At 47.9% G+C, this 24,683-nt stretch overlaps 1 protein-coding gene across 2 annotated transcripts; it reads left to right on the top strand.

Annotated features, from left to right (window-relative positions):
* The first annotated feature begins 393 nt into the window (after positions 1–393).
* EIF4E2 (eukaryotic translation initiation factor 4E family member 2) lies at positions 394–20,275 on the top strand. Of its 2 annotated transcripts, XM_050902446.1 has the most exons (8): positions 394–442; positions 1,277–1,391; positions 2,692–2,826; positions 5,293–5,397; positions 8,341–8,493; positions 8,582–8,718; positions 17,124–17,202; positions 19,791–20,275. In XM_050902446.1, the coding sequence occupies exons 1-7, from the start codon at positions 423–425 to the stop codon at positions 17,167–17,169; spliced, it is 711 nt and encodes a 236-aa protein (XP_050758403.1). In that variant the 5' UTR covers positions 394–422; the 3' UTR covers positions 17,170–17,202; positions 19,791–20,275. The 2 variants fall into 2 exon arrangements, with proteins under 2 accessions (XP_050758403.1, XP_050758404.1); XM_050902447.1 differs by lacking the exon at positions 17,124–17,202.
* The last annotated feature ends 4,408 nt before the right edge of the window (positions 20,276–24,683 follow it).

Raw genomic sequence — 24,683 nt, 5'->3', positions numbered from 1 at the left:
CAAATGAACACTATGAATAAAACGGCAAGGTAGCTGAACCCGCTGGCTGTGTCTCTCTGTGCCGCGCCCACGTCGTGCGAGGTGACAGCTCGAGCCCACGACTCACCTCACGGCACTTTCCCGCCTCTGGCGGCGGACCCGCCTCACGCCACACCCAACATGGTGGCTCTGTCCGCCCGCCACGCTCAAGATGGCGGCTGCGCCGCAGTGGGGATCCCGGCAGAGTCCTCACTCAAATGGCAACCGGGAGCGTTCTTTTTCCGCTTCCCTCCGTTCCTTCCGTCGTGCGCCCAGCTTATGGCGCCGGGGGGAAGCGCGGGGCGGCTCTCGCCGCGCCGCCGGAAGCGGCGGAAGGCTTTGGAGAGCGGACTCGGCGGAGCGGACGTCGCTGAGGTGGACGGAGGTGGCGGCAGCGAGCGACGATGAACAACAAATTCGACGCGTGAGTCGGCGGCGCGGCCCTCCCCGACCCCGCCACCGCTGCGGGGGGCTGCGCGGCCCCGCTCCCTGCCGGGGGCTCCCCTCTGCCGCCGCCGCTGCCTCGGCGCCGGTCGGGCGAGACGCGATGAGTCACGGGGCCCCGCACAGCCCCGTTCCTCCCCCCTGAGCCCGGCCCGGCCCGGCCCTGCTCGGGTGCTGCTGCCTGGCCCTGAGGGGATGCGGGCCCGAGGGGTGAGGGCAGTGGTCCGGCAGCACAAGCCTCTGCTTGTGGCGGGGCATTCCTCACCGTGCACCGCCGTGGGGCGGGCGGGCCGGCCGGGGAGTCGCGGGCCGCCTTTTGGCCCCTCTTCTCGTTCATCTTTTTCCGGCCCTTCGCAGGGAATGGGGCGGACGGAGAGACCTGTGGGGTGCTGGGTGCTGGCGTGGTGCCTGCTCGCCTGAGGGGCTGCCTCTGCTATGCTTAGGGGCGTGGGGAGCTGGGTGAGAGAGAATCAGCAAAGTGACAGGTCTTCATGTTCGCCTCCTGAGTAGTTAGGGACCCGAACAAGTAGCTGGGGTTTTCTGTGCCAGATCAGTATCTAGTACAAACTGCTTGAGTTTGTTCTAAAAAGGCATTTTGTTGCTTGCTTCTGCTTAAAAGTGTGTGCCTAAGATGCCTGTGATGGGCTCTGGGCATGCAAAGTAGTAGTAGTTTTTACTGCGTGGGTTGTCAAGTGTAGGTTTCCAAACGCTGACGGCCCTTGTACCACAGAGGAGCTTAGAAGCAGTGACTGGGGCTGAGTATGAACCTTCTCAGCCGTGCGATGTAAGACTCACTTTCTTTGTTCTTTATCAGATTGAAAGATGATGATAGTGGAGACCATGACCAGAATGAGGAGAATAACACACAGAAAGACAGTGAGAAGGAAAAGAATGATCGAGAGAAACCACAGAGTACTACCAAGAGGAAGGTACGGTGCTGGCATCTGCATTCCATCGCTAAGGCATGATGTCGGAGTGCTAGAGAGTCAGTCCTCAGTTCAGAGACAAGGAAAATATGTCTTGGTGGGCTGTGGTCGCTTAACGCGTTGTTACTGTTGTAATGAAGACAGAGGGGCTACATGAGCATTTGGATAATTTAATGTAGCTTTTGGAGGTATGTAATCTGAGGGGTGAATGCTCCCTTCACAAACGAAGCTAGTACTCTGCCAGGCTTTTGAATAGAAATGAGAAAGCAAGCTTTATTTTCCCCAAAAAATTTTTTTTGGAAGAGGGTATGGGGAAAGGACTGATTGACAGGGGAGTAGTGGCTTGCAGTTGGTTTACCAGGCTGTGTTTGTGCCACTGTTGAAATAACTCTTAAGATGGGTCTCTGTATGTGTAGTGTTGCCTAGGCATATATCCATTCTGTTTTGTTTTTTTAATCTTGTACTTAGGAAAGCTATTCTATCTAAAGTAATCCTTATAAACTTACGACAGACAAGAGGAGAGTAGAGAGTTAAGCCTCAGTAACTCCTGTAACACTATCAAGTAATACAAGATAAGGGCTTTTTGGTTTGGTTTTTTCTGTCAATTTTGACGCTTGGGTAATGAATTCTTATTAGCCTCTTTTATGCTCATTAGAAGTCTTTTTAATCAGAAATGGGTGTTTTGGAAATTGAAAAATTATCGCTGCCCACTGCTAGCCATGGGTTCTGCCAAAGCTGACATAACGAGTTCTAAGACTAATCCTCCCAGAGTGTTAGGGTGTTGGTTGCTTAAGGGAGTTGGTGTCACCAAAGAGTTATAATTGCCTTTGATTCATGGTTTAGTATAAATGGATTTTGTTCTTCCCAGAGGAGGAGACTGTCTTTTTTTTTTTTTTTCTTAATTTGAAAAAGTTAAAACTCTCACATTGCCCTTTTTAGGTTGTCTTTTTTCCTTGGAGACAGGCACAGTTAAGGACTAAAGGAAAATTTAGTAATGCTGCCTCTGAGAGTTACGAGGGTTGCTTTTTTGGTGATGCTCTCCTGAGCTTAAGTTATTATTTCCTTAGCCATCCCTGCACTGCAAATTTCTAATATTCTTTGAAATAGTCAGCTGCTGTTAGCCTAATGCTCCGTTTCAGACAGTTGACAGAGATAGTATTTTTCTGTAAAAATGAGGATCAGTTGTTTGTTTTTTAGTCTGTGAGGGCAGGAACATGTGGACTTCTGATGCTGTGAATGTAACTTTTCCCATTCCGCTTTTAGAGGAGCATATAAGGGGTAAGCAAGCTTTTCTGTTCTGCAGGCTGTTGTCCCAGGGCCAGCTGAGCACCCCTTGCAGTATAATTACACTTTCTGGTACTCCAGACGAACACCCGGGAGGCCTACCAGCTCGCAGAGTTATGAACAGAACATCAAACAGATTGGCACCTTTGCCTCCGTGAGTATATCCCTGTTGTCCTTGTGTCACTTGAGCATGGCGTGATCCTTGTGGCTGGCTTACTCCCTGTGTGCTAGGTGCATGTACATGCAGGCTGTGCTCTTGTTGTCAGGAACAGAGGAGAGTGAGTGATTTGCCATGACTTACATATGAGTTCTTGAAGTACCTACAGCAGGTGACATGTCTTAAGCAGTTCTCCTCTGCCTGTGCTAGACATCTGTGCCTCCAGTAATGGTGGTAGCTGGAATAATAATAGAAAATGGAAAGAACTCCCATGTAGCTTAAATCTGCTAGCTGGAGCAGAACTTGACAAGTAAGCAAGAGAAGAAAGGAACAGCTTTTCTGGATGCAGTGTAGGTGTGAAGCAAAGACTGTACAGTCCCCCGACACTTCCCCCCGCCCGAATTTCCACCACAAAGGCTCTGTTTGGAACAAGCAGCTGGTGTGCTGTATATACAAGCAGCTGGTGGCCTGTTGTCTGTCTGGAGGTGATGACTGAGGTGCAGTTTGGTGTTGCAGTGAAGTTCGTTAAAAGGCAAACTGCTCTCCCTTTCCCCTTCCATTCTTTGTGGTTGTTTATTCCTGGAATAAATTGAGCGTATCCTGGAAAGGCAGTGTTGGGTTGTTGCATGGTACTGGCAGTGTAAAACTATCATTAAGATCCCAAGATACATAAGCAAAACATGTCTCCATTGTAGAGGCACCACGTACAATACCATTCTGAAGGCTAGGAAGTCTGTTGGCTGCTTTCTTTTTTATTTTTTTTTTTTTTAAATCTAGTGTTCATCCAGATTTTCCAGGGTCCCTTGCAAATGTTAATTTTGCCCACCAGTAAATCTCTATCTTCTGTAATGTGAGAATTTGTAAAAATATCCCTTTATCCCTTCTGGAGGCTGCAAAAATATGCCTGTCCAAGCAGCTGGGTTGTGTTATTGCACCCACACAGGATAAGAATGGGAAGAATAGCTCTAAGCCTATCATCATGGGTAGTTACTGCTCCTATTCCCCTGTATGAGCAAGTACTTTTAGTTCAGTGAATGAAAAATGTGGCTACTGCTTGATGATCTGGCAATAGCTTTTCAGTCTGTTAAATCAATGTAGACTTAACATTGATTTTTAGCTCCTTAGAGGAAAAACTTCACACATTCTGTTGTCTGCTCTTTGCTGCAAGGAATTTGTGGGTGCTGTTGTAGGTTGGAAGTGCTAGAGTTCAGTTAGGATGGAGAGAGACTGCCCAGCAGATCTGATAATGTGTTTGGTTCCAAGTTCTGTTTAAGGAGGAGGAAGAACAAGCTTCAGAAAGAATTGTCTGAGCCTAAATCTGGGTTCAGATTTATTCTTTGCTTTTCAGTAGGAAGCTCTAAAAGCTTTTAAATGCTAACCACTAGAGGGCATATTCACCCGGTGTAAGAATGTAATTTCCACACTGCATTTGGATGTGTCTGACAAAAACAGATTGCTTCTGACCCCACCTCAGTCTTGGTTCATAATTTTATTGGCTATAAAAGCAAATTCCTGCTTGGATGGCAGAGGTCAGAGATTGGAGCAGAATTCCAAGTGCTGACCAAGTCATTAAGGTCTCTGATAAAGTCCTTGGGATGGCGTCTGACCCCTCCAGCTTCACTGCTGATCTGCTTAATAGCTATTGTCTTACTGAGTAGAGTCCTCTTAAAATATGGAAATTAGTATAATCTCTTCCAGTGCCTTGTTTTGTTTTAAAGATCCATCCTCTCTAAAATCCTTTCTTATCCAGAGAATCTCAAAGAACAAATATTTTTAAGAATTAGAAAAGATAATTCCCTTGCCTTCCAGCCAGATTGTCTGAAGTAGACACAGGGGTGCCAGAATGGAAACTGGTCAAAGTGGTCCAAGTGTACCACGGCAGATTGTAAAAGGAAGTAAGAGATATTTAAATAAAAGCTCTGAATGGTGCCTTCAGATCTTAAACCAGCACCAGAATGTGTCTTTTGTCTTAAAACCTGAATACAGTAAAATTAAATACAAAAAATGTCTCATTTGGAGGCTCCTGCAGTCTCCACGATTGCAGAGAGCAGTGATTAATGCAGGGCTGAGAGAGGCTTGGCTGTAGCTGATGGACTTGACACATATCCACTGATTGAAAGTTTGGGCAGCAGGATTTACTAAAAGACACGTTTGGAACTGTTCTCCAGAGCAGCAGTTGTCTTAGCACAGATTTCTTCAGACAAACACCAGGTGACTTTGGAGGCACCTGTTGAATATTTCAAGTGGTCAGCTGGTAATGGAGCCAGTCAGAAACAGGCACCCAAGCTCTGATCCTACCGCTGCCTTCTGGGTATCCTAATCAACACCCTTGTGACAATAAAGTAGAACAGAAGAGGAGAAGGTGGCTCTGGCCAGCTGGTGTAGAAAGGGAAGCCTGTTTCCGTAGGACTCTTGGCTGTGAACAGTTTGAGCAGCCTCATTGTGTGGTTCGTGTCATTGCAGGTGGAGCAGTTCTGGCGGTTTTACAGTCACATGGTACGTCCTGGGGACCTGACAGGCCATAGTGACTTCCATCTTTTCAAAGAGGGGATCAAACCCATGTGGGAGGTGAGTTCGAGCTCTCATTTCTGCCTTGATATTTTCCCAGAGTATTCTGGAGGGAACCTTCTACAGTGAAGGGACTGTTGTCATTAAATGGCACTCCAGGCTTCTCTTGGGTGCAGTCCTTTTGTCTGGGTTTCCTGTAAACTTGTCCTCAGAACTCTATCCCATGCAACATAGCAGTCGTGTGACCTGCTGGCAGAGGAGAGGGAAGATGCAGGGAGTTGCTAGCTGCACTCCCCCAAAGGTTGCAGAACTGCCTTTGCCTATGGGTCCAGAGGATCTCTGGGCAATGTTGCCTGGAGCCCAGTGAAGGGGGGACCCCAACTAAGCTCTGTGCCTCCTAATATAGACACTTGCCGCTTATTATAGCTTTGTCCAGTGACAGCAGTGTGGGGCTTTCCTCCAGAAGGGCTGAACGTCTGTAAGTGGAATTCAACAAAGCTTATAAGAACCAACCCTCCTTTTTCAGATGAGGAAGAGGTGCATATAGTTAAAAGCCTACAGCTGTACATAGAGCTGGAGATGGAAAGAAGACTTAGCCCTTCATTTGCTTTTTTTGTTCTAGGGCACTTAGTTTGCTTCTGTTCATTCCTATCCAAATCTGTTAAAAAAGAAAAAATCTTTGCCCAGCAAATCATTCTTCCAGTTCCTGGACTGCTTCCAGCAATGACCAATACCATTGGCAATATGAGGATTTTATGTGTTGCTCTGAAGTACCTAATTATGCTGCTTGGTCCTGAGAAATTTATATGTGACCCTAGTTGGCAATTATTTTAAGCAAGGTGTTTTATAGCCAGTTACTGCAAATACAATTTATATAAAACGTTTAACCCTCTTCGGACTCCTAGTGAGCTAGCTGCTCTGATAATGTGTCAACCAGAGTCCACAAGTTAATGATACCAGAATTTCTATAAAGCATTTTCCTTTAGCCATTTTAAGATGAGGGTGGAGAGATTCTTTGGTTTTTTACTTCTGGCCCCACTCCCTTCTTGTATTTATAGAAGAGGACCTGGGATCTTGCTGCTGGCGTTCCCTTTGCTACTTGCTTTGTAGGGCTTTGTTTATGCTCCTTTCTCTTCCAAGCTAATCCTTACTTACTGTCATTCTTGTAGGCACATACATGCATATATGTAGCTCTGATCTTTTTCTGGATCCATCTGTGCCTTTTCTGGGTAGTCAGAAGCACTAAGCATAATGTTCCCTGGTGATTTACTGGGCTGCAGATGATTATTATTCTGGTAAAGGGAAATCAAATGCTTGACTGAACCGAAGCTTGTTTAACCTGAAAGAAAACTAACAATAACCATAAAACACACAATACAGCATCTGCCTCCCAATCACTGTTCTCTTCCTAGCCTTGAACCTGCTTAAACCACCTTTGAAATATTTTGAGCAATACCATTTTCTTTTCTGACCTCCGTTAGTCATTGTGGAAAGTTTGAGGTGTTAAACCCAGCTCCTTGCTTAAAGACTGGAGTGTAGATGGCTTAATTCTTAGTGTGATGTTCACAACTTGGAAAACAAGGACACTTAATCAGAAAGTAGTTTGCATCTCATGGGAGTGTGCCACATTCCTAGAACTTGTGTTGATTTGGATTCTTCACCATGCATGTGGCTGCTGTCATGCTTTGAGTTTTGTCTGGAGCAGACGCCTTCCCCTTTCAGTACAGGCTTTAGCACATACCGGAAAACTAGGAGTCTGGTGAATGCTGCTGGAATGCTGCTGTTATGCTGGCACCTCCATGTTTGCTCAGGATTGCTTCGTTAGCACTTGCTGTCTCTGAGAGCACACAAATGTTTAGTTTTATCTGAGTCCTAGAGAAGCTTTAAAGCTAAAATAAAGTTAACTTTGTTTCATTAAGAAGGGTTGGGCTGCCTTGCGTAGCATCTTTAAGGTGTGTCCCAGCTTGGCAGAGGGGATTGCTGGTGATTTGGCCAGGGGTGTCCTGTGTTGTGCAGTCCCCTCTGAGTTATCCTTTGTTCTTCTCTGTTTCTGTCCTAGACCCGTCTTCCCTTTCCCTTCCTAACTGCCATCTCTTTGACTGGTTCCTACCTCTCTCTCTTCGGCTTTGGATGGAATTTGTTTCTCTCTCACCTTGTAAGATTTCCCAGCTACAGTGTTGTACAAGAGAATGCCACAGCGTTCTGTACAGAGGAGGAGCTGCTGTTTGACATAGGTGTGCGTTCTGTAAAGCAGGGGAGTCTGTAGCAGTTTTCAGCTCTTTTTCAGGTGCAACAGATGGAATCACAATATTGAGGTGACGGACTGGGTGCTTAGCATAAATTTTTTCTTTACTCTCTCCCCTCATTTTTGGTTATTTCCTTGGGTCACCGCAGTCTGGAACAAACATTCAGCTGTATGATATGTGATAATGTTAGTGGTTCCCAGAGAATGGACTGGTCCTTTCTGTGTTAACACAACTTGTGAGCCCATCCCTGGAATGTGGAAGGAAAGTGTTTATGACCTTTTTGCTTGCTTTTAAATATCACTTTGCAAACTCTTTCCTGCCTTCCATGTTCTGTGATGAGGGATTTTTCCTGTTTTACAAGCAGAACTATATATACAGGGGATTAGACAAAGGGGAAATCAGTCTCGGGTTTAGGAATAGTTTTAGGGTCCTTGCCTCTGGTTCTGTGTGCAGATTGGTAGGCTGGTGTTAGTCTTTGCTAGTGGGATCAAAACACTAGAGCTCAAGTCTTCAGTGCATAGAGCTTCGTCTGGAACGCTCAGAGTCATTGTTTCAAATACTTTGTATTCAAAGTAAGTGATATACCTCTGTCTCTGCTTGTATGGGGGAGAAGCAAAATGCTTTTGCTTGAAAATACCTCCATTCTGTCCCTTGCCCCACCCAATCAATATCTGCTCCTGTCTGTGGCTCTGCTGTGTTGTGGGAAGCAGAAAAATAGCTAGAAGAAAACAAATTGATTTCTTGCCCCTCTTCCTAGGATGATGCCAACAAAAATGGTGGTAAATGGATTATCCGTCTGCGAAAGGGCTTAGCGTCACGATGCTGGGAGAATCTCATTCTGGCAATGTTGGGAGAACAGTTTATGGTGGGGGAAGAAATCTGTGGGGCAGTTGTCTCTGTCCGATTCCAGGTAAGCGCTTCTGAGAACTGGCATGTACTTCCATTTGGCAGGGCTACAAAAAATACCATCTGCTTAACTCTCACATGCTATCCCATAGGAGGATATTATCTCGATATGGAACAAGACAGCCAGCGACCAGGCCACGACAGCCCGGATACGCGATACGTTACGAAGAGTGCTCAACCTACCTCCCAACACCATCATGGAATATAAAACACACACCGATAGCATCAAGTACGTGTGGTGGCAGGGGGAGGGCCTGCTGCTGGTTGCATGCGTGCTTGAGCAATTTAATGCAGATCGCAAGAATTGAAAGAAGTGCTCATGTGCGTTAGGGCTGTTCACTGCGAACAGTAATACAAACAGCAGCATTTGTTGCCAGTGCGCTTTGAAAGCCAAATATCTGTGTCATTATCGTGCTGTTGTTAGGGACATTTGGTTCTAATAGTAAAACCTTATTTTTTTGAAGTGTATAGTCCAGGGCTTTTTTAGCAATCCACCCAGCCTGTCACTTGGGAGATGGGCAGCCCAGTGTGGGACTGTGGCTTGATGTATGCAAAGACAAGATTGCATTGGGGGTGACGAGATCATTTGAATAACAGAGATTCTGGGGAATAAAGTGCGGAAGCTAACGGGGATTTATAGTGCCATTAGACTTATAAATGGTCTTGGGAAAGTGCTGTGTGAATTTACAGTGCTGTACAAATGATTTCTAATCATAATAAACGTCGTATATTAAGTCTTCCAGGCCCTGGTGACAGAGGCTCTTTAACAAGACTAGAAGATCACAGTACACAGAGAGGACAGCTGTATTTTTAAATAAACCTATTATAGCTTACCATACCAGGCCATTCAGGGTGACTTTTATTTCCCACAAAGTGACAAAAAATTTCATATATAGGTATTAGTTAAGAGGTGAATAATGTGATTTTTTTTTTTTTCTTTTTTTCTTAAGCGTATTATAAACCAATACACTGATTAGGTCATATTGGTTAAATTAACACTTGAAAAGGTGTACCCAGAAAAAGAAGTGAAACAAATTACTAAGACATTGATAGAGCAGTGAGCTTTCTAATCTAGCCTGTAATTAGGGTGCAAGTACCTTTCATGACTTCCTTTCATTATGCTGGCTTGTCCTGTCCACATAATCACTCTGTCTTCAGTGTGCTGTCACACAGTTTGGTAAGATCAGTCCTGTTTTTAGCGGACAGCTAGCTTCCAGTTGAGGCCAATTTTGAATGTGGGTCACTAGCAATAATACAGAGGTCTTGTTTAAACTGTCTGTAGGCATCTTGTGTTACATGTGGCCCTCCCTCCTGTGTGTGTGGGAAAGAGAAGGGAAGGAGAAATTATTATTATTAAACTGAATCTTTTCCAGGCAGCTTTGGTTTCTGAAAGTTCCCACTTCTGTTGTTGAAATCTTGTATTCATGATTTTGCCAGTACCATTTCTCATGCACTTCTTGCCAGGAGAGGGCACTATCGACTCTCTGTCCATGTTATGAGATAGCGAAGTGCTCATGTGGACACATAACAGGATATTTTACTCCTGTTCAGCAGTAGCAGACTGCAAACTGTGGTGATGTGGCTTTGTGGTGGGGAGGAGGGAGGTGTTTGACTTCTCTCAGTCTCTGCAGGGAAAGCTGCGTACTGAGCCAATTGTCCTAAGCTGTGGTGGTGGTTTGTGTAGCAAGTTTAGAATGGAAATGATGTGGCCTCTCCCTTATAAGCTATTGCCACGAGCACTTCCTAGCACAGAGAATGCTGCTATAGCAATGTTTGTAACTGTTCTTGCTCTGGCAGGTGTCAGTCCTTGAGTGATGGTGCATCCAATATTGTGGTCTTATTTCCCTACAACAGTGTAACATGCCATGCTTGCTGCCCTCTCTTCCTGCATAGCATCAAAGTTTCATTTTGTGCTGCTGACGTATGGTGCAAAATGAGCCTGTCCAAGAATAACAGGTGTTCGAGGATCAAGTTTAGTAGCTCAGGTTACAGCTGGGAGCAATTCTTTAGGGGCGGACTGGCTTGTCTCCTGCTTACTCTTCTGTGGGTAGGAGGGATAGTCAGGAGTTGGTTTGATGGTGTCCTAGTGAGGTAGATCTAAGCAATTAACTTTCTGCCATGTAGGGGATCATGAGAGCTCTTTTTTTCCATTGCCTCGCTTGAGCTCCACTAGTCTGATTGCAGTGCTGTCCAACATCTCCTTCTAATGGCACTGGTGTAAATTCAGAGCAGAACTGCTTGTCAGTGGAGTTTCTGTGTAGTGATGCGTGGACCGGCTTCTTGTGCCTTTCTTGCCTGGTACCAGCAGGCAGCAAGCAGCAGCAGCTGCAGAGAGGTGACGGTGCCTGCTTCGCTGACAGAGGAGAGCAGGACAACCCCAGCTTTCAGTCTGACTCTGCTTGGCTGTGCTTCATATCATTAAGGTTCTCTCACTAATGAAGAATCTCTTGTGTAACTAGTTCTGTCCTCCATAAAGTCTGGCTCCTTTTCCTCACCCATCTATCAAGCCCTGTTGAAATACTGTCCGTCATGAATAAACTCCACTTATGCTGCGCGTGTACCATGTGATTTATGACTCGGGAGGGCTTTCTAGCCAGCACTCTATATTCACACTCTGGCTGTGTTTTATGAAAGGCTCTAATGGAAGAGCCGTGCTGTAGGCTTTGTCAGGGCTGCCTTTCTAGGGGGGCTGGTGGCATTTTTCATTTGTATGGGCTGCATCTCTCCACTAGAGCTCTGCTCATGTGCAGGGTTTGATTGGCATTGATTGTGCTTCAGGGAAGGGAGCACGCTTAGCAAGAAAAGAACAGGCGTTTCTCAAAACCTTGACTTTTAGGTAGTGAATTGACCTGGATTAGCTTTTGACACGCTGTAAATGAATGCTTCTGTAGAAATTGCTAGCATGCCTGTCACTGTGGAACCTGAGCCCTGTGTTTGAGGTTTTATATATTCCTTTTGTGACGATGCATTTCATATTAACTCATTTTTAGACACCATTTTTCATGAGTTGTCAGTGAGGCTGCAGCCCCCTTTGTTTCAGAAAGCAGTGGTGCTGCCAAGCTGCATTTGAAAAGTATCTGTTGCTTCACAGCTATACCAAGGAGCTATTCTGCATTCTGTCCTTTCTGCTCTCAGTGGTGGGGCTTGTGCATTTAGCTAGATAAGCAGATCTTTCATTGCAATTTTCCTGTGTTTGTCCTTTCTCTTGCTTGTGATATTGACAAGCTGCCTAAATCCCAGCGAGTGGAAGGGTCAGCCTAGTCTGTATTAATTTCTAATCTTGCTAGAAGAGCTAGAACAATCTCTTGGACTCTGCTTAATTCCAGGGGATTTATAGTACCTTAGACGTTACAGTGCTGAGCGCCTGAAAAGAACATATGTGACATTTTGTGGACTACCTTGTTTCAGTAGCTGGAGAGAAATAGCTTCTCTGTGTTCCCTTGGAGGTGGACTGAGAGAGGTGCACTCGGATGTAGTGAACCACTTAATAGGTTCTGTTCATCAGCATTGTTAACCTTGGAGGTGACATGGTCCAGCAGTGACAGTGGGTTATGGACAGTGGCACTCCCTGTGGTTTGGAATTAAGAAAAAAAAAAAACAAACCAAAAAATCACTCTTACTTTTGCTGCCTTAGGAGGTGCACTGTGGTTTTTTTGAAAGCAGAATATTGCTGGCCACAGCCTGGTCATGTCTCAGTGAAGCCACTGAAAATATTCAGGTATCTGTAGTGAGTGAACTGCAGTTGGGAGAGGGGTGGAGGGGAAGTGATCGCTGTAAAGTTTGATTTTTGAGCATTGCAGCGTGAAAGTGCTTGGCTGTCTTGCATACACCTTTGCCCTACCTGGGGTTATCAGCCTTTCTTTTCCACACTGGTAACTGTGTGGTCAGTGACCATCTCCTGTGTTGAGAGCTCTCACCTGCAGTACTGTCCAGGAATCCCAGGCAAATTCAACAACATTGCTTCATATGCCAGGAGCGATCAGACCTGTGGTCATACAGCAGGCTGCTACTGAGCGGGCTGGTCTGGAAATATTTTGGTTGCTGTGTGACTTTATGGATCGTCCTGTCAGCTCTAAAGCAAGGCTGCTTTTTCTGAAAACAAAGCTTCAGTTATTTGTAAGTGCCTGCTGCAGTGAGAGCTGAGCAGGGTATAAAACTATCCTTTCCTTTCAAAGTCACCACTGATAACTAATGGGATGGCTCGAGTAAATGAGAAGAATAGTTGATCTTAATAGGGCTGGCACTGGATTCATTTCACTGCAGGCAGTTGGAGGAAATGGCCTTAGACTATATTTTAGCTAGGAAACAAGCAGGTATCCTGTGGAGGGAATAAGTGTATGCACTGTAAAAAGACTGCAGGGGCAAGGTTCTCAGGACAAAAAAGTGAGGAATGACAAAAAAAGTGAGGAATGAGGAAGAGAAATCCCCATGGAAGTGGCAGGTGTTGGGCAAGAAGATTAGTGTTTGTGAGACAGTAAGCTGGTGGTGGGGTGCTTGTGAGAAGTCTCCCTTGTTACATCAGAGTTCAGCTACTTCTGTAACTCTGTTATGTTTTTACAGCACTGGTTTCCATTTGCTTGCCAATTTCCAAGACCTTAGGAGAACTCCTCAATGCTGCTGTCCTAGTTGTGTCATCTTTGTCTTTGACTTTATCTTAAATGGTGTGAGCAGGTTTAACCTGGTCTAAAGTTAGATGGTTTGCAAATGGGACCCATATACACTGTCTGATGCCTGTCAGTGGAAGGCAAGTTGCTGTGGGTCTTGCCAGCTCTAGAGCGCTGTGTTGTTTCACTCTCATTCCTTCAAGTCTGAGAGCAGGAATAAAAGCTAGAGGAGAGTGGTGAGGTTCCAGATCTGATAGCTGTCCTCTTCTCCTGAGTCTCTGCAATACTGGCTTAATTCATTTATCACTCCATTCTCCAATTCCAGTAATATTTCCAGGTGCTGCAAGTCTAAGAGCATTTCCGTAGACCTGGGCTTTGAAATGATGGATTCATTGATTCGTTCTCCGTCACTGTAGTATGCTTTGTTCAGAAGTGTCTGTGGCATTGTAAAAGGCTTCCATATCTTGGTGGCCTGTCTCTTACCAAAGAAGTGACTATGACCTATTTATTTCATGTTTCTTTTCAAGGAGGTCAGTTCAGATGTCTTCATTTCAAAGTCACGATGGCTTCCGTTTGCCTTTGCTACAGATACTGCCAGATATGTGAAAGAATTATTTCAGACTAAAAGAATATCCTAGATTTTTTTAAAGCTGTTAGTTTTCAGGCCTGTCACAAAGGTCTTGACTGGCTTTGAACAAATCCCAAACACTGATAGAACATGGGGAGCACCCAGGAAGAGGCTGTGCTGCTCTGGACACCATACCTGCAGAGTGTAGTGAGTGGTCGTTGTGCTGGGAGGTTTCATGCAGGCTGGTGGAAGGGACAAACCTTGGTGACTGTTAGGAGGGTAGCATGCACTATAAGCTCTCTGTCTCCTTTTTTAGCTGGGGAGGGAGACGGTAAGGAGGCAGGGCTGCACAGGGAAATACTGAAGGGGAACTGCTAGGACTTAAAGATTGAGGGTGGCTGGAGAAAACAGCTAGTGCTGCTTGCACAATGGTGATTTGGAAAGTCCCTTGAAGCGGCTGTGGCTGCTCTTCCTCTTTTTGCTGGAGTCTCCGATAGTGGCTTCTTTTTGCATTTTTTCCCCAGCTTACTTGATGGGGATAAAGGGAGCCCTGCCTGAGTCCTGACCCTGAGCAGTGGGGGAGAGGGTGGGAAGTTTCAACAGTTGTGGGTCAGGAATGAGTGTGGAAGAACAGCTCTGGCTGGCTTTATTTAGCCTGCTAATGTTTCCATTTCCCATCTGTTCAATGGGAATAACCTAAGTGTTGGGGATCAATTCACTGAGTATCTGATCACTGCACAGACAGTATAGCAATAAGGTACTAAAAATGTCTATACATAAAAATAACCTCTTAGACTCTCTGGCACTGTGCCTTTGGCACGTCACAGGTCGTAAAGATTCTGCCAGATGAAATTAACTGGCAGCCTTGTTCGGTACGAAATGGAGAGCAGTTTGCTCCGCTAGCATAGTTTAGGTACATTAGGGCAGACACATCCTGGTGGATTTTTTCAGTCAAGTCAGCAGATAGCTGGAGTCATTAGTGCTATAATATGTATGAGGGTCTTGGCTTAAAAATTCTTGGCTGGAAGAGCTTTTTCTCTGTATCTGTGAGAAGGACTTGGCAGCTGAAGGACTATGTGCATGATGTTATTGGGATGTTGGAACAGGGAACTCCTTGGTTTGAAAGGGGTAATAAATTATCGATTATGTTGACAAATAATCTGCCCTTGTGTCCCTTCTGCAGAGAACAGAAGGTACGAGTTTGGGGAGAACCGTGGGAGAGGAAAGAAGATGTGATTAGAGGTGATGGAAATGTGGTAGAAATACAGGGCATGGGAGGTTGGAGGGAAGACATGAAGGTAGAGACTTTTGACAAAGCTGGAGATGTGCATAGCTTTCCAACCTGTATTCAGCAGCTAAGAGGGCTTCAGATCCAGAGTTTCTCTTCCCCCTAACTTTCTTCTGGAGGGAGGCAGTTGTACCCAGTGTCTAGTACCATGTGCTGACTGGGTGACATGGGCAGTTTTCCTTTCTCTGGAAGATTTCTTGGCCTTGTGGCCTTGAAGGGTGCTGTGTCTGGGGAGACTTGGGGGGAAAGTTCCCATTTAGGGGCTTCTGTGCTGCTGCCTTGCTTAGAATGAGCCACTTGTGGGTTTCTCTCCTCCAGGCAGCATGCTGCTGTACGTCAAGCTGAATTGCAGATCTGACCTGGTGTACTAATGCACCACAGCTGTGTCCTGTGTGCTGTCCTGTTGCATCTACAGCACCCTTTGCTGTCTTTCTCCCTCATGTTTCCTTTGGCTTCAATGGCTCGTGTCTGAGGGTCAGCTAGAGATACCGTGTAGCTTTGGGACTCCAGTGGATGACTGTTACTCACTTGTCCATCCTAGTCAAGATCAGGAGGATTTTGAGCTTCCATGGATGGAGGGAGACTGAGGAGGAAACCTAGCCAGCCATAGATAAGGAATCTCTTAGACCACATGATCACCTTGGTAGTTCACAGGAGCCTGTGCCTTGGGAGGCTATGGAGATTTAGTTGCTTCTTGGAAGTTTTGTCAAAACAGTTTTGAACTGGGAAGAACTAGAGTGTTTTGCCACTCACCAGGCTTGTACAGGTGGTGCTGAAGTCACTGACCTTTAGGATTTCACCTTCAGCGCTTTCAAAAGAGGGATTTGCTGTCCTGTGGTCTGGGAAGGCAGTGTCACAAATTCCAAGCTGTACACCACAGTGACAAGCTTCTTGCTTGTGCCCTCTTTGTTAGGTTCCCAGCAAGACTGCCTGTATGTGGTGTACAGTCTTGCAGAGTGCGTGTGACAGGCGCTCTGCCAGTATGCTGTGTGTTTGTTTGGGCTATGACTTTGCTGGGAAAGAGCATATGACATCTGAGCTGCTTTTGCTCATACTGATTGGGAGCTTGACTCTGTGAGGCTCAGGTAAGAGCCAGGCTGGTGGTCTGGTTCTAGCACAGATGCTGACTAATACAGGATTTCCATTTCTGGACTCTCCTGTTGTGTTGCAGTGGCCTGATGAGGCAATGCAGAAAACAAGATGTGAGGTAGCTGCTAAGTACCAGCAACAAAATCTGCAGGGTGGTCTGGGTTTATGACTGACCTGGGTTCCCTTTAAGGTCCATCCAGCTCCATGGGACTCTCTGGGTTCAGTAAATGGCTTGGCATGTGCTGTAGGCACCAGCACTGTTTTGCTGGGCATGGGGAACTATGAGGTTCTTTGATGTCTCTGATCCCAGAAGATAATAGTCATGCTCACATTAACCTCGGCATCTTTTCCCTGAGAGGGCTTTCAGTATGCTGCCTTCGTAAAACAGACAGCAATTTTTCAGTCTGCTAACTTCGTCTGTCAGTAACGTTCTCCACCAGGGAATGCAGCGTTAGGCCTGTCCCTCTAACTTATCTGAAAACATTTTCATTTCACATAGCTGTAATGTTTTTACTGGGTCGTCATTAACAATGCAGATTTACAATAGGAAATGAGACTTTCTAATAACAATTGGATTCTGCTGCCTGATCGAAGAATTTCATAATGACTAAGCTGTGTGGCATTAAAAGAAGCCCCTTTTGGGGGGATTTCTACACACAGGTGTGTGGTGAAGCATGAGGCCAGTAACTGGCTGAGTTTAACCAGCCAAGGAACGTGATAATCCTTCAGAAAGACGTAACATCGGCTATTTTATTAGCAATAGGAAATGGATATTCCATTTGTGACTGGGAAGGTCATACCTGTCTCTGGGTATTAATGTAGCTGTATCACCAGCAGCCAGTGGGAACGCTTCATATCTGTGCAGAACGTTAAAGCTGCCTCGCGCTGTCAGATGTTTGGCTGGGTTTTAAGGATGCTTCTATCCACTAGGGCTATCGGAGAATATTGCCTTGCTCTCTGAAGACAAGTGCCTTTCAAACGCCATTGAATGTTTCTGCTCTCGTTAAAAGTTAAGAAGCCTTTGATCTGAAGTGCTGTTTTTTTGTTTTTTGTTTCATTTTTTTTTTTTCCCTCTGGCTTGCCAGGGCCTGGGAGGAGTTTCATGGCCTGGTGAACAGCAGTGGCCGCTGATCGAACGCTCCCCCTCCCTCTGTCACACCCAGGGTAGGGCCTCATCTTTCTTCCTATGTGACTTCATGGCATACCTCTCAGCTTCCAACCCTCTTCCTGTGGGCTGGCATGTTCTCTTGTCTTATGGGCCTGGTGGTGCGCCCATTCTGCTATTGGCTCTTTCCCAAAGGTAAAAAATTATTTTTTTAATTTTTTTTGACCAAAACCACCAACATTCACCGTGGTCTCCATTCATGCAGCATTTTCTGTTGTGATGCTCTGTGCTATTTTGCTGATGTGTCCTTCCTCTGTGCAAGGCACTTATACCCCAGACCTGGTCCCAGGAGGCTGAGAGGTATGTCTTCAGCTTGGGTCTGTTACCTAGGGTTGACGATATGGAGTGGTAAACGAACGCTAAGCACATCCATGTGATGGACACTGAGAGAGGCACCTGGAGCTTGGCATATGTGTCTTTGCTCTTGACAGCGGGCTGGAGCAGAATAAATTAGTCTGTCAATAAAAGCTTGTTCAGGAAGGACACACAGTAGCTACTGTATTTAGAAATAATAATGCTGTGGCTAATGAGATGAAACCACCTGCTACTTCTGGTAGTGGCAACCAACCATGTGCAGAGGAAATAGCCAAGGTGAGCTCAGGGCTGTTGTGAGCCTCGCAGCTCGGATTGTTTTTCCCCTCCAGTGCCCGCTTCCGTGATGGCAGGCCCTTTCCTTAAAAAGGGCTAGCAGGAGGCCTGGCGATGAGAGTTGCGTTTGGTTGTAGCCAAGTGGGATTGCTGGATTGCCGAGTGCCAGAGCAGAGGAACCTGCTGGAAGGAAGCGTTACATTGCCCAGTTCCCACCCCATGGTGGTATGTAGCTGCTCCCACACAGCTGAGCTCTGAGGGGCCACTGGGGATCCCAAAACCTCCCTCCACAGCTTTGGGCAAGCAGTGTTCTCATAGCTTGCTCTGAAGTCATGGGTGAAAATAATATCTATCTTTCCTCACAGATTTGGCTTTTTGTGAGGATCAATGGTTACAAAATGATACACAGGCACCTAGTAGTGTTGTTATTGTTAGATGACATTCAGGTGACCTTCTGGAAGAGGAAACCAGCTCACTTCATGAAATACCAGTCTCAGAAGGCAGTAAATGTGCCAGGTGTATAGGAGAACAGAGTTGATTTAGCTCTCAACTGTATTGGGTTACCTATGCTGAGCAGGAAGAGTAGTGATGAGCAGAGGGCCTGGGGCACCCCGACAAAGGCAAAAGGAGGGGAAATGTAGAAACCTGCCTGAGAAAGAGCTAACCAAAGTGTGCTGTCCTCCTGAGATAGATGGCATGGGTGAAGGTACAGTATGGGATAGAAAGCCAAACCATTGTTGCAAATTAACTGGAATCCAGTTAATGAATCCTGAATCATGTTCCCAAATGGCAGCACAGCCTATTTTGCTGGCAAGTGCAAAGGTGAACCCCAGTCTTCTGCAGATGGACTCCAGCATGGTTTTTGCTGTCATGTCATAGCAGAGTAACTTGTTTAACTCTCTAAAGAGTGGTTTTATTTCCTTCTGCTCCTCCAGCTCTCCAGCCTGCCTCCTGGAGGTGTTCCAGCATGCACTGTGCTGTGATAACAGCTACTGTGCAGCTCTTAGCAGCGCACAATGCTAGCTCAAGGGTTTAAGCAGGATTTTACAGTCCTGCAGAGCACCTTGCTTCTGAAGCTGCTGCCTTTGCTCTTCAACACAGCTCTGCCGATTTGGTGTGATATGTGCTGAGGCATCCCTAGGTGTTTGGTTTGGGCAACTTACTGCCCGGTCCCTGTTACGGGAAGAGCTGCCAAACTTATCCTCTCAAAATAATTGTAATCTCATTTATTTCCATTTGAGTTTAAAAAAACACACCACCTTTCTATTAATGTGTAAATATGCTTTGCCTATTGCTGCTGCTCACAGGCTAGCAATAAGCATCAACACAGGTTTCTGTAACCTGCCCCATCTTCAGTTGCTGCCGTGTGCCGCAAGACTATACAAACGAAGGTTGTGGGCCACCAGTCCTTTCTTTGTCAGTAGCCCCTGCGACTCATGTGGCTGTACTCATGTGAGTAAAAGCTGCTGAAGAAACTCTTCTATTTAAACTTGAGGGAAACGTCCTTTTCAGATTAGATATCCTTTTAAGGTAGGAGAGACCAGAGAGCTAAATTTGTTGACAGCATGACAAAAGGAGCCTAAATACAAGGGACAGAGGCAGGGGAGGTTGGACTGATGGTATATTTGTGCTCCAAGCAGAATCCCTGAGTACAAATGTTTGGGAAGGAAGAGATCTTGCAAGTTGTTTAAACATCAGAATCTATCAGGGAGGTTTCCAGAGTCTATCATATGCTTTGCTCACAGGAGATGACACTCTTTTTCTTCCTGATGGATGGGGATGAACCAGGATCTCCCCATGTTCCAAGTGTTCCGGAGCAGCAGGTTGACTTATGTGAAAAGTCTCTAGTTAGAAAGCAGATCTGCTTAGGAGGTTTAATGAACATTGATTTGAGTGACATACTGGATGGCAACACTGGTAGCCGTGGTGGGTGGAATGGGGGGTGCTGTGATCTGAAGGAATGCACACCTTTAACCTCTTTCTTCCTTCTGTTTTCCAGGGATAATTCAAGCTTTCGAAACACAAAAATCACATTGTGAGGACAAGAGTTGGCACTAAGCTCCTCTCTCCGTGTTGAAAGCACTGAGAGGTCTCCACCAGTGCCCTCCGACCTCTGAAGGGACTCATGGGCCGCTCTCTTGCACTCCTCCTTGGAGGAAGGATCCATCTGAAGCCCTCCAGCAGCGGTGACAATAGAGGCTGATTTTGTCATACACAAACTTTTTTTTAGCAGTGGGACGGGAGGCCAACTTTTCAATTAGCAGTGTGCCCTCAGGGCCGCATCTTGCAGCACTTTCCTCTCTTTCTCTACAGGGCATGCAGGATCTCTGGGATTCTGCCTCAACATCAGAGCCTTTTGCTGAGGGATACCAGTATTATAAATCTCTCTGCAGCTGGGAGGAGCTTCCCAGTTGAGAGTCAGCCCTATGGTTTTCAAATGCCCCCTTTCAGCTCTGCCAATAAATTATTGGGTCTCTTTGTTTCTTTCAGTCTCTCTCTTTTTTTTTTGGCTCTGTCTAAAAATCAGTGGGACGGTATTTCTCTAGGCTGTGGTAAGGCCCCAGGCCCGCTTCTGCCAGCTCCATGAAGCATCTTCCCCTGAGCTGCCCACCTGTATGAAGCAGCAAAGCACCCCAAGTGCTAGTGGTGGCCAAACTTCACCGTATTTGTGGAGTTATAGAGGCAGAGGAGTTAGAGATGTAACATCTTGCTTAAAAAATGAGATGCTTGCTTTGTCTTTGCGCCTTCTTCATACTCCCCGGTTAGCAGTGCCTTGCACCCAGCCCTATTTGTTGGGGGAGAGGGATGCAAGGCTCCTTTAAACTAGGACAAAGAGATGTTTGGTGTCACTTAGTTGCCTTGACTCTGGCTGTCCCAATGGAAAGCCAGCAGTGCTGCCCTGTGTTGGGTCCAAGGAAGGGCTGAAAGCAGGGCCATGCATGCTTCTGGGGTGCATTGAGGTTTGCAAGTCTCCGGCCGTCTGGGAAACTGGACCCCCAGTGGGTGTAGCAGAAGGGGATGATGGCCCAGGCTGCCGCTTATAGCTGCATGAAAGCTGTGACCAGAAGAGAGGCTGCGAGCGACCCCCTGTCTCCCGTCCTCCGGGGTGAGGCCAGACTGATGGGTTGTTGCCTGGAAAGCCAGCGTGGCTGCAATTTGGATGCCACGGAAACAATAGGAGCTAATTATTTCCTCTGATTCTGCTTGACTACAACACTAATTGTACTCATTAACAGCTCCAGCCTTTTCCCCTCTTCCTTGGGGAATCGCACAATTGCCTTTCGTTTTTAATAGAGCCTTTGCATCAGGCCCAGGAGGGGAGGCTGCGGCCGGAGATGGGGCACATCTCCTGCCCTACGTGCTCTGCGCGGTCCCCCAGGAGAAGGGGCTGCTTGGGCCAATTTGGTCATGACCACAGAATTAGCGGCCCATGTCTGGGACAATTACCGGCCTTGGGCACCAGGAGACCTTCAGCCTCATCACTCCAATTGCAAATTCTTCGTGTTATTATTGAAGTCTAGACTGAAAGCAGCGAGGACCAGCAGAGAAAACAGTTTAAAATATTCAGTCTTCTGAAGGGTTTGTTTTCTGCATTGAGGGTGTCAGTCCTAGGCTGACTCTAGAAACATTCAGCGCGCTGACAGCGATGACTAACTGCTCCCCATGGTCAGGCAGTTTGTGCCTGCTGGCACCTGGCTGGGCAGGGAGCAGGGCAGTTCCCCGGGCTGTGGTGGCATCCCTCTGTGTTTCTTGAGACCCCACGGTCCTGTTCCTGCTCTTGCCCCTTGTTTGTCACCAGCTCTCAACCAAATGCTCTTTTCCAGGTGCAGTTTGTTTTCCCCGCTGCGATCAGGTACTACTATGGCTGCTACTTAAAATTCCTTTTAAATACAACTCTCCCCTGCTGCTCTCCGGTATTTGTTAGGGGGGATTTAGTTGTAATTACATTTTGGCAATCTAAGCAAAAATAGCCTTGCAAGGCAAGGCTGAAATACTAGCTGCAGGCGCCTTTTATTCACAGCGTATTTAGCTTCTTGCAGATGACATCACTTAGGGCTTTAGTCCTGTTGTTGTGCCCAGCTGCGCGTCACGTCCACCTCTGCTGTTTCATGTAGTCGCCCACTTCTCGCCTCTGATGCCCTGTGTCTAAGCTGGGGCTGGTGAGTGCAGGCTTGCTATTAAATCTGAAAATGCTGCAGTCCTGCTGTGTTCGCCCTTAAATACGCTTTGTGAGTGGGCTGTGGAAGAGCCCTTCGCTGGGAGGCTGTTCCTCTCCTCCCGCTGCCCCCGTGGTTGAGATTTGAAGGAACTCAGCACTGGTTCCTCTTGCCTAGCCTTGAGGGGTGGGGTGTGGAGTTTGTCCTCTTTAAGGCTATAACTTTTCCTGAGGTCAGAAGAAAAGCAGTGTTCGATCAGTGCCAAGCACCACGTTTGGTGCCTCCTATGGCTTGGAGAGGGATAGAGCCAGACTGTTTTTTGAGCAGGACTTTTGGGTTGTGGTCTACTGTGTCCTGCTGATAAGACTGGTGAAAAGATAGCCATGGGGTTGTTTGGGAGGGGAAGGAGCCTCTGTCATGCTCTAGAAAAAGGTTTCAGATCCTCTTCATTCAGGAAGCAAGCGTGGAGCCATGGGAGCCCCAAATCTGCGGTGAGTCGTGACCATCCCTGCTCTCCTCATCCTGAAGGTTTTGTCCACCCTTAAATTTCCTCAGATCCCTGCATAGTGGCCTTTGGGGAAACCGGCAGGGCTTTGAACTCTTTCGAGCCCTGGAGTCCAGCCCCAGGGCTCTTCTTTCCCAAGGGGATGCTGGGCCGTGGTGGGCTCATGGGCCCTGGGTGTCTCTGGCTACGGCTGCTCAAGTGGGGGCTGACGGCTGGGCTGGGCTTGGCTGGGGGACTCGGGGGACGGTGGGGGGTTGTGCTGGGTGTCTCCGAGCTGGAGCTAAGGAGGAAATCTGCTTCCCAGCCCACAGAAAGGAGTCCCCAGTTTTGGAGGGGAGCAGTTGGGGGATGCTTGGAGGATGATGTTGCCCTATCTTAGTGCTTCTTGATGGGGCGTGGGCACGTGGGGCTGATGCTGGGCTGGGGGGGCTTTTCCTCTCACTGCACTCCCCCCAGCACCCTGCCAGCACTGGATAGGATGACCTACAAGATGTTCCCCCACCGGATCCTGCAAGACACATCTGTTGCCCAAGACCTGTGGCATCCAAGCTAACTGCTTTTGGTTTTGTCCTTGTCTCTGGTGTGGTGATAAACCCCAGGGACCTCCGGAGGGCAGATAAAACCACTGCTTGGGGATGGTGGAGAATGTTATCTCAGTCGCATGCACCTGGCCGGCTGGAAGAGCTTGTCCCTCTCCAGTTGTGCTGTATGGACATGCTGGGGACTGAGCTCACCCGGAAGAAGCAGCAGCTCTGCAGAGTGGGGAGAAGTAGGTGACAGTACCTGGCCCTGTTCAGAGCCCCCTTGCCCTGGAGATTGGCAGCAGGGCAACGGGGACCCAGGAATGAGGGGGAAATGGCCAGGCAAAGACGGACCAGAGCTCGTTAATTCTGTACCTCCTTGGGGAGGGAGAGCCCAGGGGCTGGGGACATCCCTGGTGCTATGGTTTGGGCAGCTTATGGCAGCCCCCAGCTCTCGCAGGGCTGGGGACACTTGGCCAGGGCAGCCTGTCCCTTCAGCCCCTGTGGGGCTGGGGAGAGGACATTGCTGTGGGGTGGCTGTGGGGGGACAGGAGTGCTGTGTGGTGCCATCAGTCACTAGCAAGAAGGCTGTGGCCGGGAGGAGTACAGTGCTCCAGCACCTGGTCACCTCACACAGATCATGGCCACAGGGCTGCCCCCATGGGGGGTGACCCAGGCAGGGCGCTGGGTGCTTGGTGAGCTCCTCTGGGAACCCCTGCCTGTGTTGGTGGGCACCATCCCAGCCTGCTTCAAGGTGCCAGCCTGGAGCACCGGATCCACCTGGTCTCGGTGGTGTGGGCATCACACCCCTCCCAGGGATGGGGCAGGAAAAGCCACCTTGCAGAGAGCACGGGCAGGCTGGCACAGCTGGAGGCTGGCTCCGGGCCATGACCAGGCTGCAGGTGTCCAAGAGGTGATGTCTCAGCTGCTAGGCGTTTGCCTCCCTCCTCCATCCATGCCCACAGTGCCCTCACCTCTGGCAGGCAGCGCCAGGAGCCAGTTGCGGGCAATAACCAGCTGGCTTTCTCCTAGCAGCAGCAGAGGCAGCTGGTGCTGGGGCAGTGAGGCTGATGGAGACACAGCATGTCCTGGAGCCGGGCGCAGGTGGCGTGAGCTGGACCACAGAGGAGCAGACGCTGCCCGCCACTGTTCCCAGGCTGACCTCCCGTATCTCCCCTGCCAGCAGGGACAAAGCCACAGGGGCCCCAGAGGTCAGTGAGGGGCACGGGGGGGATGCGGCGTCACTGGGATGGGGGAAAGGGGCCGTGCTTAGCAGAGATGATCCCGTGGGGCAAGGAGGGCCGGCGGGGGAGGGAGTCATGTAATGATGCTTGTAGCAGGGTGGGTGCCAAGGGGCACCCGTCCCTGAGGGGTCCCTGGTGGCCCAGGGTCTTCCCACCCCAAGCTGCTTGCTAGGGAGCAGGGGCAGCAATTCAGCTGCCCCCAAAAGCCATGGCCGGGGCATAAATGGAGGGAGGAATTACCTGCCCCTAATCCCATCCCTGGCTCCATGGCTGCCCCGAGATGGGGAGCTGTATCTGTGATTCCTGCCCTGTTGCCACCATTGCTGTGGCAAGGGATGCCCCATTTGTCCTGGGCTTGAAGCTGTGAATTTGCAGCAGGGTAATGTGGCTCTTGCTGCCAGTGCTGGTGCACAGCCCATCAGATGCCTGACTCTGCTCCGGTTCCCCCTTGTCTCATCTCTCAGC

Source organism: Gymnogyps californianus, chromosome 10 (genome assembly GCF_018139145.2).
Source record: "Gymnogyps californianus isolate 813 chromosome 10, ASM1813914v2, whole genome shotgun sequence".
NCBI classification, from domain to species: Eukaryota; Metazoa; Chordata; class Aves; order Accipitriformes; family Cathartidae; genus Gymnogyps; species Gymnogyps californianus.
This window is presented reverse-complemented; position numbering and strand designations above follow the sequence as displayed.